At 39.8% G+C, this 21,033-nt stretch overlaps 1 protein-coding gene and 2 non-coding genes across 3 annotated transcripts in view; 1 reads left to right on the forward strand and 2 right to left on the reverse strand.

The window, feature by feature from the left end:
• The window catches only part of Scrn1 (secernin 1), a 65,154-nt gene that overhangs the window by 8,699 nt on the left and 35,422 nt on the right, over positions 1–21,033 (reverse strand). Inside the window, exons 4-6 of the mRNA XM_042685074.1 lie at positions 12,706–12,908; positions 7,687–7,881; positions 4,142–4,307 (exon numbers count right to left, since the gene is read on the reverse strand). Coding sequence (XP_042541008.1) covers positions 4,142–4,307; positions 7,687–7,881; positions 12,706–12,908 — 564 coding nt within the window. The remainder of the gene's footprint in view (positions 1–4,141; positions 4,308–7,686; positions 7,882–12,705; positions 12,909–21,033) is intronic.
• LOC122112236 lies at positions 6,039–6,202 on the reverse strand. Its single transcript, XR_006148132.1, has one exon. It is a non-coding gene; the product is annotated as a U1 spliceosomal RNA (small nuclear RNA).
• On the forward strand, positions 14,818–14,920 carry LOC122112254. The gene has a single exon (XR_006148148.1). It is a non-coding gene; the product is annotated as a small nucleolar RNA U13 (small nucleolar RNA).

Here is a 21,033-nt window from a genome sequence, read left to right on the forward strand (position 1 = left end):
GGGCAGAGGAAGACACAAAGTTCTCTTTGGTTCCACCAATCCCTAAAAATCTACATTTTATACTGTCTCAAAACACTAAGGTACCACCCAGATATTCTCTCATTTACCCATTCTTCACATAAGCAAAGCTTTCATAAGTACTGATTCCCAGAAAATGTTTTCCCAAGATTAGAACCAGTTTACTGAAGGTGACTAGTGTCATTATACCAAGGACTGAGGTATCAACGAGACTCAGCATGATACTAGTATGATGGAATATGCCTCTTTGATCAGTTTAAAAGACTTTTGCTTTACCCTCAGTCATTCAAACTCTGTAGTTTGCAGCTTCTCCCAACTCTCAAGCTTACATGGTACCTGGTACATAATAGGAGAGAGGGAGAAACAACAGAGAAAAAGGAAGGTGTGGATGTGGGAGTAAGCCATTTCAAGAAGAAGATCTGTAAGTAATGTGTCTGCGTACACAGGACAGTGATGTGGTGAAGGAGATAGGATGTAAGTATGGTGAAGTCCTTTGGTCATAATATCAACTGGAAGGGGCAAATCAGTCCTACCTTTTGCTCATAACAAAAGCTGAAAATGGTTGGAAGTGCTCTGAAACTATTCTCCTAATAGGAAAACCACCTAATTTTTTAGCACTAGCAGAAACAAGCTAAGATCTTAATTTCACTACCTAAAAAAGTCTCCTAAGAGCTAGTAATTATGCTTCCTACTGATGAAATAAAAAATGTTGAACATGCCCAATTACAGAGAAACACTGAAATGTTGAATAGGAAGAAAAATAACCTGTGACAGCTTTATAGTCACAGTGGGAGAGAAGCCCATTTAATCATGGAAGATAAAGATGAATGTCTTCCAGAAGGGACTTAATCTTCTACAAGGTCTTTTCAATTATTTTAACCATGAATAATTTTCTTTTAAAATCACTTGAAATTTTCAAGTTTACATATCAGAAGACTACTTTTTAACACATTTATAAAATTGAATTAAGCCCTGTTCTTCAGCCTGGGATACAAAATTCTTTTAGATGAGTGACCTGGTATTATGAAGCCTTTATTCTAACTGGAGCAGGTACTGGAGACCACAGAGTCAAAGGAGATTTGGCTCACTCTACTCCTTGAAAGGTTTCATAAAGAGCCATGTCCAAATCCCTTAGCAGACCATTACAGATGCCTCAAAACAGAATTCTCAAAGCCCCTCTGTACCCCTGTAGGTCAGCAGAATCCTCATACAATCCTACCAAGACATCAGACTAGGGGAACAAGCTAGGCTCATCAAGGGAGAGGCCAGGATACCAAGGGGAGGAGGAGCCTCAAATCTGGTAGAGCAAAACATGAGTGGAAGTTACAACCATGGAACCCAGGGTTTGGAACTGGAGTGTCGATACCAAGAAGAAGCAGGTGAAGTCAACACGTAAGAGCATCGAGAGAGGCTGCCAGGAAAACTGATGCTTGACTCAGGCTCACTGTGAAGGGTTAGCAGAGGGACTGCAGGAGAGTAGAAAGATGAGGGAAGGAAGTGAGACCAGAATCTCATTACCAGCCTTACCAATTAGAGGATGCACACCTGTAATAACCTTGTGCCATGCTACTTCATGCCTCTGAGCATTACTGACACATGTCATTCTTCTGTCCAGAATATTAATTCTGCATTTTTGTACCTAACAAGTTCCCACTCTTCCCATAATGCCTAGGGCTTGGAGACCCTTCCTTTGTAAAGTTTTCCAATCTATCACCTTATCTACAACCTCTTGTACACATCTCACGTCTAATACTCAACTAGCATGATACTGGTATGCAGCAATTACTTAGTGTTTACATGAAATAAAAAATGTAAGAATAGTTTTTACCATGTGTTCAATATTCAGATCTTATTAGAAGGATATATCGATTTCAGCAGTATTTAAAAAATGAGGGTGAAGTGTATGGATTTGTTCTTGACTAAGATGCATTATACTTATAAACTGATTTGTTGAATGGTAACTCCTTTGTACAATTACTAAAGAATAATAAAATATACTTTTTAAAAAATTTAAAAAACAGCTGGGTGCCCATGGCTCATACTTAATAATCCTAACAACTCAAGGTGGCTAAGATCTGAAGATCATGATTCAAAGCCAGCCACAGCCAGAAATTCCAAATGATTCTTATCTCTACTTACATACAAAAGGCCAGAAGTAGCTCCAGGGATAGAGTGCTAGCCTTGAGCACAAAAAATGTACAGCACTCAGAACCTGAGTTCAATCCCAGGCCCAGAATTTAAAAAAAAAAGTCCCTAAACACAGAAAAGGTTGGGCTGGGAAAGTGGCTCAGTGGTAGAGTGCTTGCCTTGCATGCATGAAGCCCTGGGTTCAAGTCCTTAGCACTGCATAAGCAGAAAAAGCCAGAAGTGATGCTGTGGCTCAAGTGGTAGAGTGCTAGCCTTGAGCTGAAGAGCTGAGGGACAGTGTCCAGGCCCCACAACCGACAAAAAAAAAACAAAAACAGAAAAAGTCACAGGCTATAAAAAGTCACAGCCACTCAAGAGGCTGAGATCTGAGGATCATGAATTGAAGCCCTCTCAGGCAGACAAATTAATTATCTCCCATTAATTATCTCCAATTAACCAACAAAAAGTTGGAGGAGGAGTTATGTGGTTCTCATGGTAGAGCACCAGTCATGAAAGGGAAAGGAAGAAAGAAGGAAAGAAGGATGGAAAGGAAGGGAGAGAGAGAGAGGAGGAAAGGGAGAGAGAAAGAGAAAGAGAGAGAGAGAGGGAGGGAGAAGGGGGAGAGTCCCCTAACTAGACACAATCAGGCTTATATTCTTGAAACTGTAAAAGAAGATGTTTGATCACTAAAGGAATGAAATTTAATAACAATAGATGCTTTGATAGTAGATTCAAAGGGTTAACAGCTGATATTCCAACAATGTCAAGTTTTCAGATATTAGAAATACCTAAAAACCACCAAAGAACCTACTAGAACAGAGTTTCTTCTGGGGCTATTCATGCTGAGGATCAGATAGACTTACCTGAAAGATTATGAGGTCCACTTTGAAGATTCTGATACATTACGTTTGGGTCAAGGTATCTGTATTTTTCAAAAATTTCCCCCTCCATATTTAGAAACCACTGGATGATCATTTCTAAGTTACTGATGATGTGACCTGTAGATGTTGCTAGGGAGAGGGGATGCTATCTGGCTGGCAGATCAGAGCTGGCCTTCATAAATAATTGGTATTCATTATGACATCATTATTCATAAATAATGTATTCATATCATTTGATCCTCCCAACAAGCATATAGATGTAGGTGCAGGTGTTATGCCCACTGCACAGTTACAGAAGCTGAAGCTTACAGAAGTTTAGTAACTTATTCAGCTACTGGATAGCAGAGTTAAGATTCAGAATCCTGGCTGTTCATTCTAGAGATTTTTTTTTCCCTGGTACTGTTGCTTGAATTTGGGGCATAGGCACTGTCCCTGAGCCTTTAAACTCAAGGTTAGCACTCACTACTTGAGCCACATCTCCACCTCTGGTTTTTTGGTAATTAATTGGAGATAAGTCCCATGAACTTTCCTGCCCAAGCTAGCTTTGAACCACAATCCTCATATCTCAGCCTTCTAAGTAGGATTATAGGCATGAGCCACTGGCATCTGACTAGAGCTTGGATTCTCAATCTGCACAATATTGCTTCTTTGTTGAAGCATGTGGGAAGAAAGCAACTCCCTAAAATACAATGCCTTAAGGAAGTGGCAGTACACTTGCTAGATTGTTTTATTCATTAACTCATAGGAATTGGTATTCTGGTAAATCTTGGGAGTTCTTTTATCCCTCTTTCTCACCTCGTTTTTTTTTTCACTTTTGTATCCACAGCTATATTACACTGTGGATACATTCATTACATATACCTAACAGCCATGTGATGAATTTAAAGCCGTTAGATTCCATGACTATGATAAATACGATGTAACTACAGTTAAGCACCTCACCTAGGCAAAGCTGCTTGTGCTTCATTGCCTTGTTGTGACCCACTGAAAAATGTGACCTTGCTGTCCAAAGGGAGTTCCCAGCCAGGAACTTAACATATACTTGCTAAAAATGAGATATCAAGGGTAGTGCACTTTTCTTTTTTTTTACCTTCACAACCTTGTCTTAAACAAACCTGGAAGGATCTGGGGTCCCAGTGAAGTAGTGAATGCATGGCGAGCTTTTTCTCTGTGGCAGGACAGATACTATACTGGCCGTGGTGAGGAAAGAGTCAGAATCTATGCAGATTCCACTGGCTTTGTCTCGTAAGATGTTAATCATCGTCTGCGCAGTGATGATTTCTGAGAAAATAAAAGAAAAAGAAGAGATGGGAAGAGAAAAGATACTAATGGTGGCAGGCTGCTAACCAAAACCCATTCTCTTGTTTCTCTTTTTACTGATAACTCCCCATGAAATGATAACTGGGAATATAATTACTCACTACAGGATGTATTTCCCAGCCTCCCTTGTCACTAAGGCCATGTGATAAAGTTTAACCAATGAGAGGTAAGCAGAAATGGTATATGTGACTTTGTGGTCACATCCACATTCTTTTCCTTCACTTTTCTCCCTTCCAGTTGTCTGGAAGACACCAACAAGTGGACCACAAATGCAGGCCCTGGGTTGAGGCAGAGTAAACCCAGTCCCAAACTGTCCAGATACCTGCACACAATAACATGAGAATGGAATAACTTCCATTTTTAAAGCCATATTAATTTGAGGTCTTTGCTACAAGATTTAACTATACTCTACTAAGGCAGTAACAATAGAACATTCATTTTAAAAAAGCAAGTGCAATCTACAGCATGTACTTTCTCTCTCTCATACACTATTGTTCCCTGAATATAATATTAGTAGAATAACTTCTCTGTAGTAAAATACACACACACACACACACACACACACACACACACACACATTTAGAAAGAAAGAGTCCTTCAGTATATTCTGTGCCTTTGGACCTATTGGCTGAGTTCAGATGAATAGATAAACAATCATTTTACTACACAGGATCCTATTCATGTTCTCCACTGGCTATTATTCTTTAAATTACTCGGCCAAGTGTAGTTGCTGACTGCAATCGCCACCCAATGGAGGCTCAGTCTGGAGAACTTCAAGCTCAAGGTTAGCCTGGGCTACATAGGAAAATCAAAAAACAAACGTGCTGGGTACAGTAATACTGTAATCTTAGCTACTTGGAAGGCAGAGCTTGGAGATCAATGTTCTAGGCCATCCTAGAAATAAAAAAGTCCACAAGACTTCATCTCAACCAACCTCTGGGCTCAGAGGCTTGAAACTGCCATTCCCAGCAATACAGGGAAACACAATAGGATCTCAGCCCAACTCAGCTGGGGCATAAAGTGGGAAACTATCTCAAGAATAATCAATTTAAGGAGCTGGAAAGATGGCTCAGTGGTAGAGTGCTTGCCTTTTATGCGTGAGGCCCTGGCTCACGCAGAAAAAGCCGAAGTGGCACTGTAGCTCAAGTGGTAGAGTGCTAGCCTTGAGCTGAAGAGCTGAGCGATGGCACCCAAGCCTAGAGTTCAGGCCCCATGACCGACAAAAACAAAAAACAAAAAGAATAATCAATTTAAAAGGGAGCTGGTAGAGTAACTCACGTACTGTAGCATCTGTCTAGGTAAGCACAAATTCAAGCCCCAGTATTATCAGAAACACACAAACAGCCACAAAATCACTCCTTAACATGTTTCTACAGTGAGGGATTTGTTAACACAATGAACATCATCTTTGCAAATCTCTTTTACATCATTTCACATCTGAACTATCAAGTGTCTTGGATTTCTTCAACTATGGACTGTTCAAATTTCCTTACTTACTCTTAAATTACTATAGTGATCTGAATCAGAACCTATTACCAATAGGTTGTCAATATCTCTTAAATGTTTTAATATCTGCCCATATTTTCTCCTTGAATGTTACTTTTACCTTATGGATTGTTTTTTTCCTGTGCAGTTTTCCAGTCTAGATTTTAGAGGTAGCATCTTCCAGTGTTTTCTTTTTCTTTTTTTTTTAAAGAGAGAGCACGAACGCAGTCCCCCACTACCACAAATTTTGCAGTCGAGTTTCCCACATTTGGGGAAATCACAGGGGTCAGCACATGCGGAGTGCAATGGATAAGCCTCACCCTGGGAAAACCACCTTCATGATGATGATATCTCCCCTGCCAACTAAGTATTCTTTTGTAACGAGTCTTCCATCCTCTGTCCCATGAACTAACAGCTACAGAGGGTTTTATCATATTTAGCGTTGATGTTTCATGATAAATATTTAATTACTTTCATCAACTAGATCTATTTCAATTTGAAACACTGAAGTTTTTCTAAGGCTCACATTTAAATATTAATACTTTATTCACTTTTATTTACTTAAGTTCTATAGCAATAAAAATCAGAATGTCATGCTAGATGAAGGAATTAGGAAACTTGTTCTTAAAGAATCAAGTAGAAGAAAATGTGTTGGGCTTATAATCTCTTTGTGTTACTCCAAGAACAATGTAGACTTTGGTCTCCATTCCCAGGTCCCTGTTGCCTCTGCTCAATTCTACCATGGCAGCAGAAAGGCAGTCATAAACTATACAGAAATGAATGAGTGTGCTCCACGGTTTGGATATTTAATGTCCTCCAAACATCCATGTGTTGAATGGTTGGTAGCGGGTGGTATTACCTTTAGGAAGTTGGCCCTAGTGGAAGGTAGGTTATTGAGGGTGGGCTTTTGAAGGGAATTTGGTGACCTTGGCCTCTTGCTATCTCTCTATTTGCCTCTTGGTGGCTGTGAGAACAGTTCCCTCCACCATGATCTACTGTGTTGCCACATTCCTCGATGCAAGAGAGCCAATCATCCATTGACTGAAACCACATGCCAAAATGAACTTTTCTGCCTTATAAATTGTTTCTTTCATATATTTTTGACATGGTGATGAAAAACTAACAGAATTTTGCTTACAAAACAAGTAGCTGTTGTTGGACATCATTTGCTAACACCGATTTTAAACGATCAGGGTTGGCTTACCAAATACCTACACAATTAATAAATATAAAATGTTGATCATCATTGGTTTTTGGAAAGATTTCCACTCAGGCACAACAATAATAAGATATCTATCCAACACATTAATCTAAACATGGATTCTGCTTAAGTCAGTAGATGGGCAGCAGACAGAAAGTTTGTGAACACAATTCAATACAACTAGTCAACTCAACAAAGGTGTTCATTACACAAGTGATTCTACTAGCATTATAAAAGAGAAGCCTCAAATGAATAAGAGATATCTCTACCTTCGAGACTCAGCAGGCTAATGGAGCTGGGAAAGAGGAAAGTATAATAATAAGGCAGATAATAAGTCTATATGTATATGTATATATATATATTGAGATATAAGAAGGATTTCAGTAAGTATCATAAAAGCAACACAATGACATTCATGTCCAATGGAGAAATAACACCAGTAGAAATAAGAAACCTTCATGAAGGAGAAAGAATCATACAAAAATAGATACAAGTTGTCTGCCTGCCTGCCTATCACAGACTATTGGTACAAGTTGTACACAAGGTCTAATGTCTACACCACTTGTCTATTCACCCTTCTAAACCCAGACGAGTACCCTAGAATAGTCACAAGACAAAGGGTAAAAGAAGGAAAATCATAAGGAAGAGACTCACCTTCTTGTTTTTCTAAGCTATCTTTGCCTGCACAGCAGTCAGGAAGATCATCAGCTGGAGAAAAAACCTGGGAAAAATTGAACTCATCCTCTCCCGTCCACCAGCCTTGACTCTGAGCATACGCCCTGAGTTCCGGGTGCTCTGCATCCATCTTAGTGGTGAGTGAAAGCTGGTTGCAGATGCACCTTACTCCCTCTGCAAAAAGTGTAAAAGTCAGAAAAGGCACTCATGAAGACATAATCAAGAATTTGATTTTTTTTTTTTTGGTACCAGTCTAGGGCTTAAATTCAGGGCCTGGACACTGTTACTGGGTTTTGTGCTCAAGGTACTCTACCACTTGCACCACAGCTCTACTTCTGGCTGTGGGTTTTTTTTTTTGTTTGTTTGTTTGTTTTTTGGTAGTTAATTGGAGATAAGAGTCTCAAGGACTTTCCTGCGTGGGCTGACTTTGAATGACAATCCTCAGATCTCAGCCTCTGAGTAGTTAGGATTACAAGCATGAGCCACCAGTGCCTAACTCTACTCAATTTTTAAAAAGAGAAACACAGGGCTGGGAAGGTGGCTCAGTGGTAGAGTACTTGCCTTTGTATGCATGAGGCCCTAGGTTCGATTCCTCAGCACCACATAAGCAAAAAGAAAAAAGCCGGAAATGGTGCTGTGGCTCAAGTGGTAGAGAGCTAGCCTTAAGCTGAAGAGCTGAGGGACAGCGCCCAGGCCCAGAGTTCAGGCTCCACGACCAGACCTCCAAAAAATTAAATAAATAAATAAAAATAAACTAAAAAAATAAAAAGAGAAACACAATCCTTGGTCTTCATTATAGATGTCCTAAAAATGTTTACCCAGTCTTAAGTAGGCATTATCATATTTTAGAAGAGAAACAGCTTATTGATCTCAAATTTATAATCTCAATGAAATACACAGACCTTTCATTCTGACTAAAGAAACTCCAAACACAGTACTCAAAGGAAACATGGAAGGTTCTTTGAAAAATGTACAATATTATCAAGACTTAGAAACCTTTAAGATTCCTCCACAGAGAAGCTCTGCAGCATCCACAACCTCCTGCTTCCCACTGGGATTCTCTTTCATCTGGAAAGACACTTCACACCACCAAAATACAAATCAGGCCAGGTGCCAGTGGCTCATGCTTATAATCTAACTACTCAGGAGGCTGATATTTGAGGATCATGGTTAGAGGCCAGCCCAACCAGGAAAGTCTGTGAGACTCTTATCTCCACTAATCTACTAAAAAAGCTGGAAATGGAGCTGTGGCTCAAGTGGTAGAGCACTAGCCTTGAGCAAAAGAAGCCCAGGGCCAGCACCTACACCAAATTCAAGCCCCAGGACCAGCACACACACACACACACACACACACACACACACACACACACACACACACACACACACACACACACACACACACACACACACACAAATCAGATATTTCTTCATTCAACTTTTTTCAGTTTTCAACATTTAGAATATATTGTTAATAGTTGTGAATAATTTCAGAACAGTGTAGTATACATTGTGTCACAAGCATGACACACTCCAAGTGTATATGTGTGTGAAAAGAATCTATGGGAATATCATTTTTCTTACAAAAATAGAAGGGTAAGCCAGGTACCAGTGGTTCATACCTATAATCCTAGCTACTTAAAAAGGTGAGGATCTGAGAAGCAAGGTTCAAAGCCAGACAGTCAGGAAAGTGCACTTTTTCCAGCAAAAAGCTATAAGTGAATTTGTGGCTCAAGTGGTAGAGCACCACCTTGAACAAAAAAACTAAAAGACAGTATCTAGGCCCTTAGTTCAAGCCCCAGTATTGTGTCTCCCCCTCAATAAACTGTTTTTAAATAAATCTAGAATCAGAAATGATTTCGTTCTAAATCCACTCTACCTTGCTGAATAAGGGTGAGACCAGATCTTTCCCATCTACTGGCAAGCTCACTTCACCTTCTCTAAAACATATGCAAACAATACAAAAACCCAGAAGACAACTTGGCCTTCGAGCTCCAAGATGCTGCCCAGAGTGCAACAGTAAGTAATTACTGTTAGCTCCAAAAGGCAGTTCACACTTGCTGCTCCAAGGAAGCATGGTTAAGCTTCCGAACTATTGGAGAATGAAGTAAAAATGAATGAAAGAGCCTAAAGTACCAGGTGCAATAATCATTGATGTTTGAAACCCAGACTCTAGAGGCAGGATCAGTGTTTGATTGATGCTTACCTGCATTGATTTATACCTCCAAAATAAGTTTTCCTGGCCTAAGGACAGTGGCATTTGCCCTGCCTTTTTGTTTCCTTGGATGGCACACAAAAAAAAAATTATGAAGTAAACAATAAAAGCAAGCAGTCTGGACCTAAATAAGTGATATAGACATCATCTGTTCTTAAAAGGCAAAGCTCTTGTAAACAATTCCACAGATGATCTTTTCCTAGAGGACTGATTTATGATAGCCATTTGCCTTCAAGAATCAACATTCAGAGGACACGGTGCATTAAACCCACGGCCATCAATCACATGCTGCTGGGATCAGAGGACAGGAAATTGATTCATATTGGAAATGGGATTTTTAAAAATTTAAATGTTAGTGAAAGACAACATCCATTTTGAGGAGATAAGACGCATTAAGCTGTGTTTGGAAAGAAAGATTAGCTTTTGAAATGCAGTAATAGATCAAAAAGTGCTAGATCCTCCTTAAAAGTTGATTGCTTTGAAGTGTGAACTGCTAGTGTACTTGATAGAGACCTTCAAGAGAAAGACTTCATCTTTGGAGGGTTTTAGATAAAGGAGTTTTAAACTCCTGAATTAAGGGAGAGTTGCAGATATAAAGGGTCACATAGGTACCTTTGTTCTATAAACACTGTAAGAGCTAGGCTAGCAAACACAGGCCCTGCTGGATATTTGCTCGGCACAGGACAGTGTAGAACCTCCTTGTGATGCTGATGGCATTGCTAGTCTATTCTGCATCCTTATATAAGCAGAAGCCACCCTTTCCTCATGTGGACACAGTTGTCACAAAAACTAGCCAGAATACCTCAGTCTAGGTTCTTCTGTCTCAGTGGACAACTCTGCATAGGATTCAATGTACCCATCAACCAGCATCCAGGGAGTTCCAATCTCTGGACTTGGTGAACAGAAAACAACAATGACTCCCAAGTATTGTAACATATCTGCTCCCAATTCAGGGCAGATTGGTTCTAACCACCCTAAAGCAAGTGCCAGATAGCTTTCACCCCTAAAATAATTTCTAGTTAATTGGATAAGAATCCATAGCAAACACATTTGAGAACAATATGCAGGCTAGGAATAGGTTCAACAAGAGATAATGAAGTAATCTATGAGTCATGTCTGCTAGGGGCACAAAAGAGGAAAATGGAAGTACACTTGCCATGCATTTTCCATCTTGCCCTAAGGAAGTGAGAGGTGTGTCACTAGATAATTTTCTCTCAAAATCATGAAGTCCTCTTAGAAATCCTTTAACCAAAGTGACATTGTCCAAACTGGAATGTACTCTTTACCTGAACTGTAATACCTATGTATATCATTTTTATAATAACAATAAAAAATTTAAAAATTAAAAAAAGAAATCCTTTACTCCATTCTGAGATCCCATCCCATCAAGAAGATGAAGGTGCTAAGGAATGCTATAAAAGCTACTGCTCCTATTTTAACATTTTCTTCCTTAATACTGTTTAAGTAGTAAGATTTTGCAAAGGCCAAATAGCATTAAATCCTTTTGTGTAGATCATCAAATTCTCTGCTTTTCTAGGACCATTATCTCACAGAGAAATGGCCTACTTAGTCCCAAGTGATATCCAAGGATTCTCATATAGATCCAATCTCTAAGTACAAGCAGCTACTGATCTGTGGCTACCTATTGCAGGGATTTGGTAACCTGCTATGAAGGAAGGAAGAATCACCACCCCCTTAGGCAATTAATAGAGTAGTATTCAGGTGATGGAGCTGCTGTTAAGTTGGAACTGGGTCCAGCTCCGAAAACAAAGTGAATATATGAAATGTGAGGAATGTGATTCCTAAGTGTCACTATCCCTACATTCTGGCTCACAAGACTCCAGGTTCACCTCTGGAAACAGATGCTAGAAGTGAGAAATGTACCTTAGCAAGAAGAGTTGGCACACAGAGTCTGCCTTAGCAGCAAGGGGAGTTCCTCTAGGTTTAATCCTGTGTGCTTATCCAATATTCCCTCCATCTTTCCTGTCCTCAAAACTCTTTACCCTTAAGCCATACCTGGTCGCTCACTCCTGTAATACTAGCTACTTGGGACACTGAGATCAAGGAATCATAGCTCTAGGCTATCCTGAGCAAAAACTTCCTGAAACCCCTGTTGAACCAATAGCTGACCATAGTAACATGTACCTGTCATCATAGCACAAACAGGAGGATTACAGTGCAGGCTGGCCTGAACAAAAGCAAGACTGTATCTCAAAAATAACTAGAGCAAGTTGGGCCTCCAGTGGCTCACACCTATAATCCTAGCTACTCAGGAGGCTGAGATCTAAGGTTGAAAGCCAGATCGTGGTTCGAAGCCAGCTCAGGCAGGAAAGTCCATGAGACTCACTCTTATCTCCAATAAACTACTCAGAAAGCTCTCCAATAAACTACTCAGAAAGCTGGGGGCGGGCGGGGTGGAGGGGGTGTATCTAGTGGGAGACAAAGGAGGAGGTAACAATGGTTGACAAGAAATTTACTCGTTACCTTAGTCATGTAACAATAACCCCTCTATACAGCATCTTTACAATAAAATAAAATTAAAAAAAAGAAAAAGCTGGAAGTGGTGCGGTGACTGAAGTGGCAGAGCACTAGCCTGGAGCATAGAAAGTTCAGGGACAATAAAAATTTAAAAAAATAAATAACTAAAACAAAAAGAACTGGAGTTACAGCTCAAGAAATAGAGTGCCTACCTAGCAAGTACAAAGTCCTGAGATCAAACCCCAGCACAATAAAAAAAAAACAATAAATAATTTAAACACTAATCCCTTCCCCCTATACCCACTCACCTGTGATTTTTTCTGCAGCCCAGTATTTTCCTACGGTCTCCAGTGCCCAGGCTTCATCACGATCCACAAGCAGGTATGCACTTTGAAAACTATGGCAGGAGTTTGCATCTTCATAGTAATTCCCACCTTGCCCATGTTCTTCCAACAAAGAGACAATGACATCTAAGGCTTCTTTTGCTGTTGCTCCTCTTTCTAAACCAAGCCTGAATCCGGAAACCAGAAGTATATAGTTAAATCATTTCAGACCTTTGCATGATCATAACTATAGCAACCAAAGTCTGGGACAAGGCTTAGTCAAGGAGTGTGTCAATGTGTGTAAACATGTTAAATATTCAGATCAATGTACAAATGGGTTAGCAGCACTTTAACTCAGACTATTTCTCTCATACATCCAATTACAAAGCATGAAAAAGTTTCTTTGTCTTTGACCATCTTCTAGATAAAATCCACTCTAAAAATCATGAACCAAGTCTCTCTCCCTAGAAAGGGAGACCAGTGCCTTCTTTTGGTTTGTTGACTGTTCAGTGGAGATAACCAAATCAACTCTGGCTCTTTGCAAGACCCCTTTCCTCTGGTCTATGTTGCCTCCTGCCTACCATCTAAGCAATAGGAAATCTCTGCCCTATCTGGATCTCTACTATTCTATAGGAAATACTTTGGCCTGTTTCTGTCATCTCACAATTCTTATGTGGAAATCCCAGCACACAATGGGGTGGCATTAGGAGACAGAGCCTTTGGGGCTGGGGCAGTGATTGAAACATAAATGGAAGCAGTGCTTTCTAAGAAAGTAGCCTTTCTCCTTCCCACATAGGGACAGAGAAGAAAGCACCATCTATAAATCAGGAAGTAGGTCCACACTTCGACTTTGGATGTTTTTGGCATCTTAATTTTTTTATTTTCCAGCTTCTGGAACCATGAGCAAAAAATTTCTCTTGTTTAAAAATACCCTGTTTATAGTATTCTGTCATAAAATCCTAAGTATGGTAAGACAACTGGTAATAAAGGTATTTGAATGTCAGCCAATCTCTTCTGTGCATGTCATTCTCCCCTAGATCTCATTAGAAATGGACTGACTGTTGGTAAAGACACAATCAAACCCTTTTCAATATTATTTCCCTCCTATCAGCCTACATCTATTCAATGGTTTACAGCTTCAGTTTTCAAAAGAACACATATTTTCTCTGAAGTGAGACATGCATCTTACCTGCCCCAACCAATTAATGAAGCTTTTAAAGAGAATATGAATGCTGCCATGGCTATGGCCTTAAGCAGACTACAAAATATATCTGAATTTCAGTCTTAAGCTTTCAGTAAGTGCCTATGTTACTGTGTTGATACAACAAATTAATGAAGCTTTTAAAGAGAGTATGAATGCTGTCATGGCTGTGACCTTAAGCAGACCACATAATATATTTGAACTTCAGTCTTAGGCTTTCAATAAGATAAATGCCTATGTCATTGTACTGATACAAAGATGGGTTTTACGAGAGAATGAACATAAAAACATACAGCACCAGTGTCTGGAACTACTTGTGCGAGAGGTAAATTTCAGGAGGTAGAACGCTGTGGCAGAGAAATACACAATTCAGAGATTAAGGGTACCCAACTTCCAGTTCTGGCGCTGATACCTGCTGGCAGTATGACCTGAAGTAATGTCATCTTTCCATTCTTTAGTCTATGGTTAGCAAAGTAAAAAATCATGCTACTGTCTTCTCGGGCTGATCTGACTGAAGATGGCTCATGTTATGTATTCCGTTCACTTATGTAGCTGTTCACTCAGATATAATCCTGTTAATAAAAACTCAAGAGTCTTAGGACAGGGACAATAGAACTACTGAGATGATGATATAAACTTGTTCTTGATGATTTTTTAACTTGAACAGTAACTGCTATTAAAATTTACTCAGTGTCATGCATCCTGGGGCGGGGGAGAAGATAATGAAACCATAAAACATGGATTGATTCTTGTAATGGGATCTTTTTTTTTAAATTTAATAGTCAAATCATTTTATACCAATCTATCTGATATTTCTCAATTTAAGCTCATTTTGGAAGACGCAGTTACAAAGTCTTGATTTACAAAGTTGAACATTAGGGCTTTGGAGCCACCTGTTCTTTTTGTGGTTTATAAGCCTGATGATTGGGTTTTCACACTGCTGTCTGAGCTAGGCCTCCCTTAAACTTTGTCATAACTTTGGCACGTTACCCACTGACATGAAAAAATAAAGAATAAACCAATTGAAAGAAGTTGTCAGGCACTGGTGGCTCATACCTATAATCCGAGCTACTCAAGAGGCTGAGATCTTAGGAGCATGTCTCATGAGACTCTTGTCTCCAGTTAACCACCATAAGAACTGGAAGAGAAGCTGTGGCTCCAATGGTCGAGCCTTGAGCAAAAATGTTCAGGGACAGCACCCAGGCCCTTGGATCAGCACACACAAACAAAAAAAGTATAAAAGCAGACTTTTCCTTTGCCAAAGTCACCTTCTTCTAAGGGGAGTATCAAAAACAAATGCTAGCCTTATCTTGGAAGATCCAGAATAAAAAAAAGTACTGTGAAACCTTTTATCACCAGAATCTGTGTACTCTAAAAGGCCTCCTTCCTCCTCCTTCTGGGGATCCGGGGTCTCTAGTCACTATGCCTCACACACATATTCTAGGCAGATCCTTCTGCGTCCCCTAAGGCCCTCACAAAGCCCCAACAGACCCATATAAACATACACTAGGGCCATGTGAATATCTAGCCGGTTGCCATAGCCCCATCCTGGGAAAATGGGACATCACTTTTGCAGTTCTTATTGCATTATCCCACCCCACCATGTTCTGTGCCTGCTTACAGTCCACTGAGATTTCCAATACTTGCACTTGCCCCTAACTTGGATATTCTGCATGCCCAGCAAGACCTCATCACCAGTCTACAGACATAATTCTTTTTTTTTTTTTTTGACAGTCATAGGGCCTGAACTCTAGGCCTGGGCACTATCCACTCGGCATTTCAGCTCAAGACTAGTGCCTTACCACTTGAGCCACAGCACCACTTCTGGCTTTTTTCTGCTTTTGTGGTGCTGAGGAATCGAACCCAGGGCCTCATGCATGTGAGACAAGCACTCTACCACTGACCCAACTTCCCAGCCCCTACAGACATAATTCTGATTTTACCCTACTCCTCAGACTGAGATCTTTGGTGAAATATATTCAATTGGCTCAGATGAGCATCCTTATCTGGTCTTCTGGCCACTGGATAAGGACATGAGACTCTTATCTACAATTAACCAACAAAGAGCCAGAAGTGAAGTTTGGTTCAAGTGGTAGAGTGCTAGCCTTGAACACAAAAGCTCAGGGACAGCACTCAGACTTTGAGTTCAAGTTGAAAGCAGAGCTATATGGTAGAGTACTAGCCTAGAGTGAAAAAGCTAAAACAGTACTCAGGTCCGGAGGTCAAGACCAAGTACTGTCACAAAAAAAAAAAGAAAGAAGAAAAAAGAAAAGAAAGAAAGAAAGAAAAAACCTTGAAGTAACTTGATTACTTGATTAACCTATCAGATTTTTTTCAGCTCTTCTGTTTCCATATCTCCATTTGGTAAAAATCTCCTCTTTTGCTCTTGTCTGGTAGGAGCAAGCTCCTTTTCTATTTTGTAGAATGAAGGCTGCTCTGATTCATATATCATAAATAAATGCCACTTCAACCTAAAATGTGTTAGCATTTCCTTTTTAGACAGGGGGAAAGTGTATGATACTTTTTGACTTATCTGTATCTCTCAGTGTCCTGAGTTTCTCATCTCACTGAGAAAAGCATGGTGTGATCTAATACAAAGAGGAATCTGCCCCCCAATCCCTTTCCCAGAGCTTAGCAGGCACTAGTAGTCCTGACTCAGCCATCTTCTAGATCTAGGGCTTAGGCAAGCCCTTTAGTCATCCAAAGCTCCAGTTTCCTAATCTACCAAACATAAGGAACAGACCTACTTCACTGTATTGTGATGATTAAATAGAATAATATACACAAAGCATATCTTCTCAGAGTGTTCAGGAGGCAGTGGCTTTAATTATATGGGTTCCACTACAAGTATTGACTGGGACTCTTTTCCATTATCTGTGAGTTCTCACATTTTCTAACAACTAACAACAAACTTTAGATCTTTCCTAATTCTCCCCCTGATTTCAAGGATTTTGTGTGTTTAACATGCAGAGAGCTGATGAATGTGTTCAGAATGAGATGTTCGAAATACTGAGATTGACTGAGTTTTAATGCCAGCATTAATCAGTTAGAAGAGCATAAGTCAGCAAATGAAAGAAATGTAAAGCAGTTATGTAAAGTGAAGAGGCACAATACACAGAGAGACAGTGGTGACCTTCAGGAGCCAGCTGGTACCAGCTCAAGAGTCAAGGGATTGTCTTTCATTAAGCATCTTGAAATCTATCATGGCATCTTAAACTCTATCACAGTGGAAGTGTTTATGTAAAAGACAACTTAAAAGATGCTTTTGCTGGGTCCTAAGACTTAACTACAAGTCCCCCAACTTTGTATATGGGACCTTTGATCTAAGCTATTTTCCACTACAGTCAATTTTGCAGTCACCAAGAAAGGCCAGATTCATTGATAACCATCTTGTGTGGAAGGCATACTGTCCCTCAAATAGGCAGTGTCTTTTTTTTATCATCTTATACAAACAGCCAAAACTCTGCTCCAGTAATAAAGTAATAACTTCTCCAGATCTCCTCCAGAGACAAAGACTGAGCTAGTGGCCAACTAGGCCTCATCTGTGTCCTGGGACTGTAACTATTAATACTTTTCTCACTTTCTGCCCCTAATTCTTCTCCCCATTTTACCTTAAGCCAAGGTACAGACCTTGGAGGATGGTTGAAGATGGTCTGAAGTGCTGTCTTCCCATGATTGCTATGTAATAAATCTCCTTCCTCTGTCCTTCATCATGTATTTTTATTTGGCATAGGGGAACAAGTGGCCGGACAGAACCTGGGACTCCTGGTCTTTGGGCCTGTGGTCGACACCACATTTACATATGAAACTATCAGAAAAGACTACCTCTCTGATGTTCCTCATTGATTATTAAACATGTCCCTGTATACTAAAAAGGCTGAAGCCTCATGGTTCTCTTCCATATTGATGCCCAGATTCATTATCACAACAGACAGACCTAGAGTTGTAAGAGACTCATTAACATCAGAAAATAAATCCCATCTTTGTTGGCTTCTGTGTAACTGCTGGATATTGTGTTTATGTGTGTATGTTCATGTGCCTTTGCATTGTAGAAAAAGGACTAATTGTCAAAAAATTTGTGAGGCCAGGTACTAGTGACTCGTGCTGTTAATCCTACTCAGGAGACTGAGATCTGAGAATCGTGGTTCAAAGCCAGCCTGGGCAGGAAAGGCCGAGAGACTCTAATCTCCAATAAACTACTCAGATAAAGCCAGAAGTAGTGTTGTGGGTCAAATGGCAGAGTGCTAGCCTTGAGCAAAAGAAGCCCAGGGACAGTGCCCAAGCTCTGGGTTCAAGCCCTAGAACCAGCAAAGAAAGAGAGAGAGAGAGAGGAAAAGATGTAAAGAAAAGCACAAAACAGACAGTTTAGATTCTAGCATCCATGCTTGCTAGAAATGAATTCTCACACAATTGCCTAATGCTTGCATTCTCACAAGCATCTAAGGAACATACAAACTGTACCTTTATTTTAGTCAATTCCTATTGAACTGCTGCTGTCATTCATGTAAGCCTCCTCTTTTGAAACTGAACATGAACTTGATATGCAGTGGGAAAGTAAAAAGTCCCAGAGTACATAAGGGGCAGCCACTCTATTCTTTGAATAATCAGCTACATTCTCACAGAGCTTCACGGTGGAATGGAAAATGTGAATAGCCTACTCTCCCAGAGGCTGTCCTGGAAAGAGCTGGCAGCTAATCATGAGGACAAGCAAGAGCAAAGCAAGGACTAGGGTTACAAACAGCAACGACTAGGAAGATACTGAGCCCCAAATTGAGAAGTTCAGTCAACACATGAAGAGTTTCCTCTCCAGCAGTGGTTCCTCACTTTTATTGAGCAAACCCTGCTCTTGTTTAACAGACTAAACACATTTAGATTCAGTAGAATGATGGAACTGAGAATTTACATTTCTAACATGTCCCTAGCAGTGTTTGTTCACCAGACATGTTTTGATAACCACTGCCTTCGAACCTGGCCATTCAAGTCTTGGTTTGTGGAGCCAAAGCATAGATATCACCTAGAGCTTCCCTAGAAATATCTTAGGTTTTTTTTTAGCTCAGGAGTCACTTTTAGGAATTGCTTAATGTGAAATGGACCCTTAAAATCTTACAGGCTTGGCTGATCATATCTAACTTAATGCTGAGACCACACCTTAAACCAGACACTGAAGGCAAAGCCCTACTCACTATGAAGATACATGTGGTTTTATTATGAAGAACCTGCCAGGCTCAGGAAGAAAAGTCCCTGCCACTCTATCTTTGAAATAACTAGCAAAAAAATAGGGCTGGAGATGGAGATATGACTCAAGTGCTCTTGAACAAGAGTGAGACACTGAGTTCAAATCCCAGTTCTGAGTGAGAGCGAGCAAGAGAGCGAGAGAGCGAAGGGGGGTAGAAGGGAGAGAGCACACAAAGGCAAAACAAAAGCAAAAGAGAGAAAAGCTTAAGGTTCAGCTGTTTCTGGTTATCTACTCCCGACACTGGTCATTATTCCCAGCCTTGCTAATTAGCACAACAAATATATCTTCTTTGTCTCCCTTCCTCAGTTCTACAAATCCAAGTCAAACACATCTCCTCAAAGCATCTGAAATATGCCTGTGACAATCTCTGAGCATCCAACAGTGTTGCCAGAGGCCATACACTAAAACACTGTAGGATTCCTGTGATATCACCTCTTAGATCTCCATGAGTCATCTCTCTCCTGTTAAAAATCTTAAATTTTCCATTGCTCAATTTTTTGTCTTCTCCTTGCATTCAGAATAAAATTCCTTAAGAGTTTTGAGTTTCTTCATGTCACCACGGAATGTAGCGCAAAGAATGTATTTGGGACATGCCTGTTAATAATTATTCAAGACTTAGATCATCATCCCTTAGAAATTAAAATCAACATAATGATTTTTGCCAATTCTATAAATCCCACACGGTAAATATAACAACTCAAAACACAAGATTATAAATCATAGATGTAAAAGTCATGTTTTTCATTGCTAATTCTCGGTTTTCAGACTGTTAAGTACAGGGATTAAAAATGACTGCGAGAGCTGTCAAAACATAAATTCAAAGCTTTTGTCATTCTATACATTTTATTACTTGAATCAAGACAAACCTCCTGGTAAATATTAGGCTTTTTCTTTCCTGTCTACAGTTTGAGAAAGCTGTTCCACATTTATAAGAACCAGGAATAGTAAGGAAAGGTAAGAACTGCATAAAGGCAAAGGGTTTACCCAAAGGGTTTTCCTACTAGGTTGGTAGACGCAATGAGTCAGAGGCTCCCGTGCAAAGGTACAGTTTCCCCTTAGAAAAACCAATGTCAGGAAGGGATGACATTGATTTATTATATTGTATATATTGTACTTATAAACTGATTTACTGAATTAAAACCTCTTTGTACAACTCTTTGAAGATAATGAAATAATGAGTAAATAAATGAATGCCAAATCCCTGTTCCTTCTCATGGGAGGTTAGCCTTAGGTCATCTCCTCTAAACCTCATGTTGAAAACATTGAGATAACATGGCTCAACAGACATGCAACTTGGTCTATCTACTCTATAAACCAAGACTGCCAATTTCTAGCTTAGCCTTTCATCAACTATGGCACCATTCTACTTCATCTCATTATTTCAGTCAAAAGAAAGCCACTTAGAAAATGTGCTTTGACCTACCCTAGCATTTCCTATAGTCATTCTTTCAAAATTTAGATGTTGTTAACCCTTTGCGTGCCAGTATCCAGGGCTTATAACATGGGAATGAGCAATGAGACAAAGATCCCTGCCCTTTCAGCACCTACATCGAGCTCCTTCTGGAACATAGAAGTTGGGAGAAGAAGAAAAGGAAGAAAAGACAACTGAGATATAGAGTGGGGAGAAAAAAAAGTGATCTGTGTTCTTTTTTCTTTCAGGGTTTGCTTTTTACACCTTAAATCTTTTCTTTCATAATAATAGTGTATTTCAAATACAGTAAAGTTCAACCACTTACACTGTAGTTTGGTGAGTTTAACCTATACACAAAGTTATACCACTATCACTACTAAGTTTGGAACATTCTCAGCATTCAAAAAAGAAGCCCTTATACCCATTAGAAATCACTCTCCATTCCACCACACCCCACCCCAACTC

Source organism: Dipodomys spectabilis, unplaced genomic scaffold (assembly GCF_019054845.1).
Source record: "Dipodomys spectabilis isolate Male_0828 unplaced genomic scaffold, ASM1905484v1 ptg000092l, whole genome shotgun sequence".
In the NCBI taxonomy this organism is placed as follows: Eukaryota; Metazoa; Chordata; class Mammalia; order Rodentia; family Heteromyidae; genus Dipodomys; species Dipodomys spectabilis.